This window comes from Pristiophorus japonicus, chromosome 13 (genome assembly GCF_044704955.1).
Source record: "Pristiophorus japonicus isolate sPriJap1 chromosome 13, sPriJap1.hap1, whole genome shotgun sequence".
Lineage (NCBI taxonomy): Eukaryota > Metazoa > Chordata > Chondrichthyes > Pristiophoridae > Pristiophorus > Pristiophorus japonicus.
In genome coordinates this window covers 107,417,332-107,429,953 of record NC_091989.1, presented here as the reverse complement: position 1 = coordinate 107,429,953, position 12,622 = coordinate 107,417,332, and the positions used below count along the sequence as shown (strand labels likewise).

At 45.4% G+C, this 12,622-nt stretch overlaps 1 protein-coding gene across 5 annotated transcripts in view; it reads left to right on the top strand.

Moving 5' to 3' along the window:
• Positions 1-12,622, top strand: part of wdr59 (WD repeat domain 59) — a 101,414-nt gene that overhangs the window by 45,940 nt on the left and 42,852 nt on the right. For all 5 annotated transcript variants that reach the window (XM_070897840.1, XM_070897839.1, XM_070897841.1 and 2 more), the window contains exons 11-13: positions 8,265-8,344; positions 9,269-9,404; positions 11,474-11,601. In XM_070897840.1, the coding sequence (XP_070753941.1) occupies positions 8,265-8,344; positions 9,269-9,404; positions 11,474-11,601 (344 nt within the window). The remainder of the gene's footprint in view (positions 1-8,264; positions 8,345-9,268; positions 9,405-11,473; positions 11,602-12,622) is intronic.

Sequence of the window (12,622 nt, the reverse complement as noted above, 5' to 3'; positions counted from 1 at the left end):
CACCTGGGAATCCCTGGCCAAAGACCGCCCTAACTGGAGGAAGTGCATCCGAGAGGGTGCTGAGCACCTCGAGTCTCATCGCCGAGAGCATGCAGAAATCAAGCGCAGGCAGCGGAAAGAGCGTGTGGCAAATCTGTCCCACCCTCCCAACGACTATCTGTCCCACCTGTGACAAGGTCTGTGGTTCTCGTATTGGACTGTCAGCCACCTAAGGACTCATTTTAAGAGTGGAAGCAAATCTTCCTCGATTCCGAGGGACTGCCTATGATGATGATGATGATCGATTTTATAAAGCCCAGGATCCCGCATGCTTTTTTGAACCGCTTTCTCAACTGGCCCTACTACCTTCAATGATTTGTGCACGTATATCCCCAGGTTCTCTGTTCATGCACCCCCGATAGAACCGTACCCCTTCGTTTATATTGCCTCTCCTACCAAAATATCACTGTGCACTTTTCTGCATTAAATTTAATCTGCTCATTCCCCAGTCTGCCTATGTCCTCTTGAAGTCTATCGCTATCCTCCTCACTGTTTACTACCAAGTTTTCTTTCCTCTGCAAATTTTGAAGTTGTGCCCTGTACACCCAAGTCCAAATCATTAATATATAACAACAAAAGCAGTGTCCCTGTGGAATACCACTGTATACCTTCCTCCAGTCCGATAAACATCCGTTCACCACTACTCTGTTTCCTATCGCTTAGCCAATTTTGTATAAAAGCTGTCACTGTCCCTTTTATTCCATGGGCTTCAACTTTGCTGATGTGGCACCTTTTTGGATCAAGCGCCTTTTGGAAGTACTTTTACAGCACATCAACCGCATTGTCCCCTCTCGTACCTCATCAAAAAACTCAATCAAGTTAGTTAAACATGATTTGCTTTTAACAAATCCGTGCTGGCTTTCCTTAATTAATCCACACTTGTACAATTGACTGTTAATTTAGTCCCGAATTACCGTTTTTAAAAGCTTCCCCACCACCGAGGTTAAACTGACTAGTCTGTAGTTGCTGGGTTTATCCTTGCACCCATTTTTGAACAAGGGTGTAACATATGCAATTCTCCAGTCCTTTGGCATCACCCCTGTATCTAAGGAGGATTGGGAAATTATGGCCAGTAACTCTGCAATTTCCACCTTAACTTCCCTCAGCATCCCATCCGGTCCTGGTGAAGTACAGCCAGCCTTTCTAGTACTCTTTATCAAATTTTATCCCAACTACAGTATCTCAACTATCTCCTCTTTTACTATGACTTCAACAGCATCTTCCTTGGTAAAGACAGATGCAAATTACTCATTTAGAACCTCAACCATGCCATCTCCCTCCGTGCGTAGGTCTGGTTTTGGTCCCAATCAGCCCCACCCCTCATCTTGCTATCTATTTACTATTTATATGCCTATAGAAGACTTTTGGATTCCCTTTTATGCTAGCTGCCAATCTATTCTCAAACGCTCTCTTTGCCCCAATTTTGGCCATGACTGGCATCAATCTTTTTGGAGTAAGTTGATTTTTCTGACGTAAATTTAAAAAAAAACATTTTCCCAATAAACTTGCTCCAGAATTAGGTACGATTTTCTTTAGTTCAGTTTTTTTTCAAAGGGGGGCGTTCCCAGACACTTACGCCAGTTTTGGCCATTTATGCCACTTTGGCCGGCTAACACTTACACCAAATCGACTTAGGTCAGCGTATGTGGCCAGGTCTGAAAAACAGTGCGGGCAGTTAAGAAATTGGCGCAGGTAAGTCAGTAAGGACCTGCACCAAGCAGCAAACATTCCAAATAAAAGTTAAAATAACTAAATAAAAATAAAGAACTCAGGTAAACAATTGATTAACAATTAAATATTTGAAGTAAATCCTACCAAGGGCCGGGGAAGGTAGAGGGCCGGCCTGTACAGGAGGCCATTTGGCGTGGGATAGGAGAGGCTGGCAAAGAAGCTTCGGGAGGCTGGGGGGGGGGGGGGGGGGGGAGGGAGGGAGGGAGGGAGAGGAAAGGCTGGGCTCGGCGGCATCACGGGTAGGGTTCTGGCAGCCTGGGCTGCACTCAGACGCGGGTAACCATTCGGCCACGGTTAGGGGCAGCGAACATCGGGTCCTGCTGACAGCTTGCAGGACACGCTGGGGGGGCGAGGAACATGCACGCAGACTCCACTGCGCATGCGACAGCTGCTGGCAGTATTTTCAGTGCAGGGCTGTAGCTTCGTCCCCCCTCCTCTCCCCCACTCCACCATGGACACCGCGCCAGGACCCGGGACACTCGGCAGAGGGGCCAGGATACTAAGAAAGTTTTTTGGCGCCCTGTCCAGCGCACAAAGTCGGCGCATAAAGGGTCAGTGTGCCAAAAAAACGGGTTGGCGAAAATTGGGCCCATTTTCTTTTTCACTTCCCCCTCTGAACTTTCTATATTCAGCCTGGTTCTCACTTGTATTTTCAACCTGACATCTGTCATACACACCCTTTTTCTGCTTCATCTTTCTCTCTTGTCATCGAGGGAGCTCTGATTTTGGTGGCCCTACCTTTCCCCCTCGTGGGATTGTAACCTCGACTGTACCCGAACCATCTCCTCTTTAAAGGCAGCCCATTGTTCGATTACAGTTTTGCCTGCCAATCTTTGATTTCAGTTTACCCGGGCCAGATCTGTTCTCAACCATCTGAAATTGGCCTACCTCCCAAGTATTTTTATACTAGATTGCTCCCTGTCCTTTTTCATAGCTAATCTAAACCTTATGATACTATGATCACTGTTCACTAAATGTTCTAAAACTAGGGGACAACGGGCCCAAAATTGCCCAGGAGTTGCTCCGTTTTTTTTTGGAGCAACTTGATTTTTCTGGAGTATCTTAAAAATCCTCATTTTGCACATTCAATTTGCGCCAGTGTAAGTGAGTTAGTTAGGATTCTTTTAGTTTAGTTTAGTTTTTTTCAGAAGGGGGACGTTACCAGCGACCTACACCAGTTTTGGCCATTTAAGCCACTTTGGACAGCTAGAAACATAGAAACATAGAAAATAGGTGCAGGAGTAGGCCATTCGGTCCTTCTAGCCTGCACCGCCATTCAATTAGTTCATGGCTGAACATGCAACTTCAGTACCCGATTCCTGCTTTCTTGCCATACCCCTTGATCCCCCTAGTAGTAAGGACTTCATCTAACTCCTTTTTGAATATATTTAGTGAATTGGCCTCAACAACTTTCTGTGGTAGAGAATTCCACAGGTTCACCACTCTCTGGGTGAAGAAGTTTCTCCTCATCTCGATCCTAAATGGCTTACCCCTTATCCTTAGACTGTGTCCCCTGGTTCTGGACTTCCCCAACATTGGGAACATTCTTCCTGCATCTAACCTGTCTAAACCCATCAGAATTTTAAACGTTTCTATGAGGTCCCCTCTCATTCTTCTGAACTCCAGTGAATACAAGCCCAGTTGATCCAGTCTTTCTTGATAGGTCAGTCCCGCCATCCCGGGAATCAGTCTGGTGAACCTTCGCTGCACTCCCTCAATAGCAAGAATGTCCTTCCTCAGGTTAGGAGACCAAAACTGTACACAATACTCCAGGTGTGGCCTCACCAAGGCCCCGTACAACTGTAGCAACACCTCCCTGCCCCTGTACTCAAATCCCCTCGCTATGAAGGCCAACATGCCATTTGCTTTCTTAACCGCCTGCTGTACCTGCATGCCAACCTTCAATGACTGATGTACCATGACACCCAGGTCTCGTTGCACCTCCCCTTTTTCTAATCTGTCACCATTCAGATAATAGTCTGTCTCTCTGTTTTTACCACCAAAGTGGATAACCTTACATTTATCCACATTATACTTCATCTGCCATGCATTTGCCCACTCACCTAACCTATCCAAATCGCTCTGCAGCCTCATAGCATCCTCCTCGCAGCTCACACTGCCACCCAACTTAGTGTCATCCGCAAATTTGGAGATACTACATTTAATCCCCTCGTCTAAATCATTAATGTACAGTGTAAACAGCTGGGGCCCCAGCACAGAACCTTGCGGTACCCCACTAGTCACCGCCTGCCATTCTGAAAAGTACCCATTTACTCCTACTCTTTGCTTCCTGTCTGACAACCAGTTCTCAATCCATGTCAGCACACTACCCCCAATCCCATGTGCTTTAACTTTGCACATTAATCTCTTGTGTGGGACCTTGTCGAAAGCCTTCTGAAAGTCCAAATATACCACATCAACTGGTTCTCCTTTGTCCACTCTACTGGAAACATCCTCAAAAAATTCCAGAAGATTAGTCAAGCATATAGTATGTGGCCACTTGCGGCTGCTAAGAAAACCTTTGCGGAGAGTTAAGAAATCAGCGCAGGTAAGTAAATTCTGAAGCACCAAGACTTACAAAGCACAGAAATAAACCTTCAATAACAAATAAAAAATAGAAGAAAGCGGAGGGGTCCTGCACCTAAAGCACCAAGACTTACAAAGCACGAAAAGCACAAAATGTAATAAGCAATAAAAACAAATAAAAAATAGAAGTCCTACCTTCATCTGATCACTCGGCCAGGGTTAGGGACGGCAACTGCGAGCATCGGGTCCCTCTCACAGGCTGCAGGACCTGCTGGGGGCGAGGAGCTACTGCGCATGCGCACACACTCTTAACACGCATGTGCAGGCGTCCCGGCACTGTTTTCAGCGCCGGGACGCTAGCTCTGCCCCCAATCCACTGGCCATGCTACGCCACCACTGAGGAGAGGCCGGACAGCGGCCAAAGTCCCGGAGGAAGATTTTCGGCCATCTTGGAGGCGGACAAAGGCGGCGCATCTTGAGTGAGTGCGGCAAAGATTGGCAGGGGCCAATTTTGAGCCCATAGTCTCAGCATAAGGGGACGCCCATTTAAAACTGAGATGAGAAATTTCTTCTTGAGGGTTGTGAATCAATGGAATTCTCTGCCCCAGAGAGCTGTGGAGGCTGGGTCATTGAATATATTTAAGGTGGAGATAGACAGATTTTTGAACGATAAGGGAGTAAAAGGGTTATGGGGAGCGGGCAGGGAAGTGGAGCTGAGTCCATGATCAGATCAGCCATGATCTTATTGAATGGCGGTGCAGGCTCGAGGGGCCAAATGGCCTACTCCTGCTCCTATTTCTTATGTTCCCCTACTGACACTTGATCCACCTGACCCACTTCATTCCCCAGACCCTGATCCGGATCCAGCAATGCCTCCTTCCTCGTTGAGCCAGAAACGTACTGATCTAGAAAGTTCTCCTGAACACACCAGAAATTCTTCCCAGCTTCCCCCCCCCACCATCTCTGCCCTTTACACTATTACTATCCCAGTCTATATTAGGATAGTTGAAGTCCTCCATTACCACTATTCTATAGTTCTTGCACCTTGCTGTAATTTCCCAGCAAATTTGCATCTCTAAATCCTTCCCACTAGATAGTGGCCTATAGAATACACCTAGTAGTGTAATGACACCTCTATTGTTTCTTAACTCCAGCTATATAGATTCTGTCCTTGACCCCTCCAGGACATCCTCTTTCTCCAGCACTGTAACATTCTCCTGAACCAAAATTACCACCTTTCTCTCCTTCCCTCTCTTTCCTGAACATCTTGTATCCAGGAATATTTAGTACCCAATCCTGCCCTTTTTTGAGCCAGGTCTCCATTATCACTGCAACATCATATTCCCATGTAGCTATTTGTGCCTGTAACTCACAAAATTATTCACCACACTTTGTGCGTTTACACACATGCACTGTAAACCTATATTAGACCTTGTATTCTCTTTTAGTCTGACCCCACCCAATACTGTGGTATTTCTTACTCGAGAGCTATCTATCTCTCCCAATCCTTTGTGCACTTTATTTCTCCTTTCTAATGCTACATTCTAGTGCTCATCCATTTTCTAGCCTTTGTTTCCTCTGCCTTCCAAAATCACTTACTAATTTTCCGCCTTCCATTTCCAGCTTTGCTTCTCTCCCTTCTAAATCTAAATCTAAGCTCAATAAGCTCAGGTTCCGATCCCCCTGCCAAGCTAGTTTAAACCCTCCCCAACAGCACTAGCAAATCCCCCCACCCCCACTAGGATATTGGTCCCGACCCTGTTGAGGTGCAACACATCTGGCTTGTTCAGGTTCCACCTCCCCCAGAACTAGTCCCAATGCCACAGGAATCTAAAGCCTTCTCCTGCACCATCTCTCCAGCCACGCATTCAGCTGCTCTCGCCTCCTATTTCTGTACTCACTTGCTATTTGCTCTGGCAGTAATCTGGAGACTACTACCTTTGAGGTCCTGCTTATTAATCTCTTTCCTAGCTCCCTAAAGGCCACCTGCAGGTCCTCATCCCTCTTTCTACCAATGTCTTTGGTACCAATATGGACCATGACCTCTGGCTGTTCACCACCACCCCCCATCAGAATATCCTACAGACTCTGTGACATCCTGTAAATGCTCCTCTAATTTTCTGATTTATACTCTTGTCAAACACTATGATTACCATTAGGGGCCTCTTAACAACTCCCATCAGTGTTTCCTGCCCTTTGTTATTTCTTAGCTCCACCCATACTGATCCTACATCCTGACTTTCTGGGCTAAGATCTTTTCCTTCTACTGCCTTTACCTTATCCTTTATTATCAGGGCTATTCCACCTCCTTTTCTATATTGCCTATCTTTTCTAAAAGTCAAGTACCCTGGAATATTTAGTTCCCAACTTTGGTCACCCTACATCCACATCTCAGTAATGGCTACTAGATCAAACCCATTTATCTCTATTTGTGCCATTAATTCATCTATCTTGCTACGAATGTTTCGTGCATTCAGATATAGTGTCTTTAATTTTTACTTTTGACTGTTTTTCCCTGATGAGGCCTTAGTCGCAAATGCCCTATTACCGTTATTAAACTCTGTCCCTTCCCGACACAATCTGCTTGATTTTACCCAAATCGCTATTCTGTTTGACAGCCTTTACATTTCTCTTCAGACTTATAAATTTATCCTTACCTGAACCCTCCCTCTCCCTTATTAGTTTGAAGCTGTCTCTTCTGCCCTAGTTATTCACTTCGCCAGGACATTGGTCTCAGCCCGGTTTAAGTGGAGTCCGTCCCAACGGAACAGCTCCTTCTTTCCCCAGTATTGGTTCCAGTGCCCCATGAATTGAAAACTCTGCCTCCCATACCACTCAACCATGCATTTAAACCTCTAATCTGTTTCTCCCTATGCCAATTTTCACATGGCTCAGGTAGTAATCCAGAGATTATTAACTTTGAGGTACTACTTTTTAATTTCTACCCTAGCTCCTCAAATATCCTCAGCAGAACCTCATTCCTAGTTCTACCTATGTCATTAGTTCCTACGTGGACCACAAGAACTGGATCCTCACCTTCTCCAAGTTCTTCGCCAGCCACGAGGGGATATGTTCAACCCTGGCACTGGGCAGGCAACACAGCCTTCGGTCCCCAAATCTCAGTTGCAGAGAATGGTATCTATCTCCCGGCTATACTATCTCCTACCACATTCCTTTTCGATCCCCCTGCCTGAGTGGCCTCCTGTACCACGGTGCTGTGGTCCATTTGCCCATTCACCCTGCAGCTTTTGTTCTCATCCACACCGGTTGCAAATATCTCTTTACTTGTTGGACAATGGAAAACGATGAGGCTCCTCCACCACTGCATCTGTGGTTCCCTTACCTGCCTGAGTTGTAGTCACATCTTCCTGACCCTGACCACTAACCAAATCTAAACCGCTACCTAACCTAAGGCATGTGTCTGCCTCTTGGGTCCAGGTAATTCTCCTTCTCCCTGATGCATCACCATGTCTGCACTTTGGACTCCAGCTCAACAACTTTGAGCCGAAGCTCCTCGAGTTACAGACTCCCACATGCTGCAGTTGTGGCACGCCTCCTTGGTTTATTTTTAGGTTTTTTAAAAAACTAATTAAGTTAACTAGTTGAAATTATTAATTCAATAAAGTTAGTTATAGGTTCTTAGTTTTAAATACTTACTGCAGGTAAGGTATAGCGTGGTCAGCAGTAAGGCAGAGCTCCCTCTATTCTGTGCCCTAACCCTAAGCTCAGAAGGGCATCTCTTATTGCTCCAGTAGGAACCTTTCCTGTTCTTTCACTATCCACTTTAATGTCCTCGTCTCCCCATGTTGTGTGTGCATGTACTTGTGCTAAGAATTTCTGCTCCACAGTCTGCGTACAGGGTCTTCTTTCATTAATAGTTCCTTTCACGGTATTTGCAGATGTATGGAATGTTTTAGATGGAGCTGGACTCTGGCTGTGTTCTAAATCTGGTTTCCTGCTTTCTGTAGAATTGAAGGACTATCAGCTGGTTACCTGGTCACGTGACCAGACTCTGCGGATGTGGCGGATTGACATGCAATTACAGCGGGTAAGTAGTTTCTCACTCAATGTCTCATCAGGTGGTGTAAACTGTTGTTACAACAACGACTGTCACCATTCCTTCCTTTATCTTAACAATAAAATAACAGTTGGCAGCTCCCTCAGTACAGAAACCTGTTCAAAAATACTTTCCTGCAGAGTAAGGGCAATATTAGATCTTCTCAGATGAAGGCAGGGTTTACATATAGACCTACTTTCTTACTCGTATTGCATGTGTGTGCATGACTGGGGACAAAACTAGGTTAACGATAGGAGACCAAGTTCCATTTTACATTCAATCGTTTGAATGCAATTTTTAGGGTGAGATTGGCATGTTTATGGGTGAATGTTACATCAGCGTGTCCCTTCAACTAAACATCTGAAGCCTGGGACTGGAATTGATATCGGTTATATATGGTAAGCTAAGTTCTTACTCAAAACCTTGTTCTGTGATGCATTAGGCCATGTTGCACATGGAGCTGTCTCCCTAACCTGGCCGCCTTTATTTAATGTATGGATTGCAGTGAGAAAGTTGGGAGAAGATGTTGATACCTGTATGAAGGGAGTCTGAGCGAATGGGAGGATGTGGATGCCTATTAAAGGTTCTTTCCTCTTGTGGGGGGCAGGGAGTTGTTTTCTATTTAGTGACAAACTGAGCAAAGAGGTTGAGCTTGTTAAGGGAAATCTGTGGCTGTGTAGTATTTCAGTGGGGATGGTGTGTACTAGTTAGAGTAGTGAGGGTATCCCTGTATGGTAGTTGAATGGGGAGGGATATAACTATATAGTAGTTGAGATGGGGGAAAGAGGGTGGGTTGGGAGGTTACGACTGTGCAGCACTTGCAGTGTGGAGGGTGTGGTTATTAAGCTGTAGTAGTAGTTGACTTTTCAATGCAACTTCATCAGCGCAAGGTTTTGATCAGCTATTTTGTTCCAGCTCTGTGCAAATGACATGCTGGATGGCGATGAGTTAATTGATGGTGTTTCCCTGCTCCCAGAGACAGATAAAGCCCTTCATTCACAGGATACTGATCCTCACCCAACGCTAAGTCATGTAACTGAGGAGGATGAAGGTAATATAGTCACTAACTTCTGAACAGACTTTTGTATATTGTGTTTGCTTCTGTGAACTACTGCTTAAGTAGTAGGAAAGTTGGAGACTTGCAGAAGCTGGTGCTGAAGCTGGTGAAAAGAGTGTTTCTGAGAGTGCGTCAGGTATCTGAAGTGGCAGAACTTAAGGGCTCAATCTACAAGATCTCCTGAGCCAATCCCAGCTTTTCTTTGCTTCCAGGTAGTTGCCATTGTTGCTCAGTTCTTATTCAGGCATGCCCTGACCCAGCATCGAGTGGAAGTAAAAACGTGTTGGGGCCAAAATTGGCCTTTTTTTTTTAAGAGCGGAATCGGGGCGGGCTCTCCGATGATCGATACATTGCCCTCGTGACTTTTTGAGGCGGAGCAGATATCTGCCCCGCTCCTGTGCGAACAGTGGTAATGACGTCGTCATAGCACGCACCGACTGCTCCCCACCATGCAATCAACATTGCCTTCAAACAGTCGATCGACCGCGGGTCGGCTAGGCGGCGCATCTGCCCTTAAAGTGGAGGGTGCACCGTCGTGGCCGCCATTTTATTGACAATGGCGGCCACGGGTTCGGCCGGGCCGCCAACAGGCAGCCTGGCCGAAGCCCTCCCTGGTGACTCGGTGGACGCCAAGTAGCCCTCGCAGCGTCCCTCCCCTTTAAGTGAAGGGGAGGGACATCCGCATCACGCTGACGTGTTCAGCGTGCCGCTGATACTTACCCGACATCCGCCCCTCTGCCGCCCCAAACATCGGCCGATGATTTTTTTTTAAAAAGAAAAAGGCAATTTCCCTTGATTCCCCGCCCCATCGATTTGGCCGGTAATTCACCAGAGAATTTGAATTATCTGCCGCAAATGGCAATTTCGGCCCCGTCGTCCTGCATTGGAAGGCTGGGGGAAGGGGCGGGTGGGGGTTAATGGGAAAGATGGATCTGAGATGTTCCTTTGTCTACCTAAATCTAGCCTGCTATCAGCCTTGAGGTCTGGCTCTGGTTGCTGTCCAGGGATTGGGGGAATTGGGACAGTAATGCCAACCATCGTACCAGTTAATACCATTTGATTTGAATGGTTTGTATCTATTTTCAACAGTGCACATGACTATGCAACCACACTGTGGCATTAACATTTCAGCGCACACCGCACGTGCACGATTATCTGTCCATAAATTCGCATAGGCAGCGTTGTTATGATTTGAAAAAAAAAGTAACCTGTCTTTGCCGCACTGCTTAAGTTGCCATGAAGATTCGTGCAGTGATTCTGTAACGGCTCTTGGCAATGGAGCTGACTGGCTGTACCTGTGACATTGGGCTATGGTTAGACTGGGGAAGTTGCTTTGGAATTTATATATATATATATATATAAGAATGTGGGTTTAAAATAGAGTGGTTGCAAAGTACTCATCAAGGTGCATGGTGTCTCTTGGCATTGCTCTGGTTTAAAAAAACTTTTCTCAGTGGAATTTAAAAAAAAATTAAATGCTGAATTAAAACAATACTTTGAAAAACGATACTTTGAATATTAAATGCTATATCCCGTTCTGGACAACGTCCAAGCTGCAGGTAATTTGTATGCTTATCATGCCTTGATCATAATTCCAGAGGAAGGTATTTGCACTGTGCACTTATTTTGGAGGCATGTAACCACATAGCGTGTTTGTTTCTGTTCCATGCGATTGGAATGTTAATTTTATAGTTAACAGTTTAGTATAGGCTGCCAATTTGAGGAAGCACGCATGATCTACCTGTGAACACGGGAGGTAAGAGTGTTTTTATGATAGGATCTGGATGCTGAATGTCTGCATAAAATACAGACGGGCTATGTATGTTAGGCACTCTTAATATGGGTTCTTCGCTTGTCAGATTAATCTTGTTTAACTAAGCGACAGGGGTTTGACTGAGACTTTATGCAGTCAGTCCCTTTCCCACTGCATTTTATGAGACAGATGTTTGTGTTCCGTGCTTATTTACCACCACTCTTAACCTCTCCCTGCACAAATATGTTTCTTTTGGACAGATATTTGCATAGCATGCACTACAGTTACACTCTGCATGTCCTTTTTCCAGCATCGAGGGAAGAATTTCACAATCATGTCACCATCAGCTCTAAACCCGATTACCTAGGACTACCGCAGACATTGCAGCAAGAATTCTCGTTGGTCAATCTGCAAATTCGCAACGTGATGGTAGATGAGGTGAGTGTGAATGCATTGAGTCACTGCTCCAATGGTTGGGCTACCTCCACCCGTCCTCGAGCAATGTTTTCGGTTGATCGTAGGTATATAACTTACAACATTGTGACAAAAATACAACTATTTGACCAGAATTGCAAGTTGTACATTTTTCTGTCTTTCCTTTCTGTTCTGGTGAGCTGAACACTTTTAATCGTACCAAATAGATAAGCCACAAATAAAAATGGAAGTGTTGGCAAAACTGGCTTTGATGTGTTTGCACATTACTATGTAATTTTGACACACTGATTCCTTTACTGTCCAACCACAGCCTACGATGCAGGCTGCCTCAATTTTGAAAAAAAAACTGGGGACAGCTCTGTGGTTAAGAATTGCAGTTGGGTTTAGAAGAAGATCAGATAATTTTCACAAGTGTGTGTGTGTCTCTTTGCTCTCTTCCCCTTCCATTCCCCGTGCATTGCTTCACATAGCATCTTATTAAGAGTGGTCACTTAATTATTTTTTTAGACTGGCGTGCAAACTTTGTAGAAATAATAAGAGAGCTGCAGTATAATATGCCCTCAGTATATCCGCACGGCGACTCTTGTTTTAAGCTACTACATGTTGAACCTCCCTGATCCAGAACTCCCTTATCTGGAACCATCCCTTGTCCAGAACCATTCCCAGTCACCAGGTGGTGCATGCGTAGAACTCTGACATGAATAAATTGAAATCCTTCCTCGCTGGCGACTCCCGCAACCGTTGGCCTGACCCCGCCATCCACCCCCATCTCCCCATGATCTCTCCGCCGCACTCTCAGCCCCAAACCAGCCAGTCCCGATATCCCCTTGCTCAGTACCTGTACCATCCAATTTAACGTGACCACCCCTCATCTGGAAAAATCCCTTATCCGGCACAGGCCACTTCCCGAGGGTTCTGGATAAGGAAGGTTCAACCTGCATTGAACTTTTATTATTTTATTTTTATTTCCAACTTTTTAATAGATTTTCTAGCTTTAAGCCTGGTGCAAGATAAATTATTATTT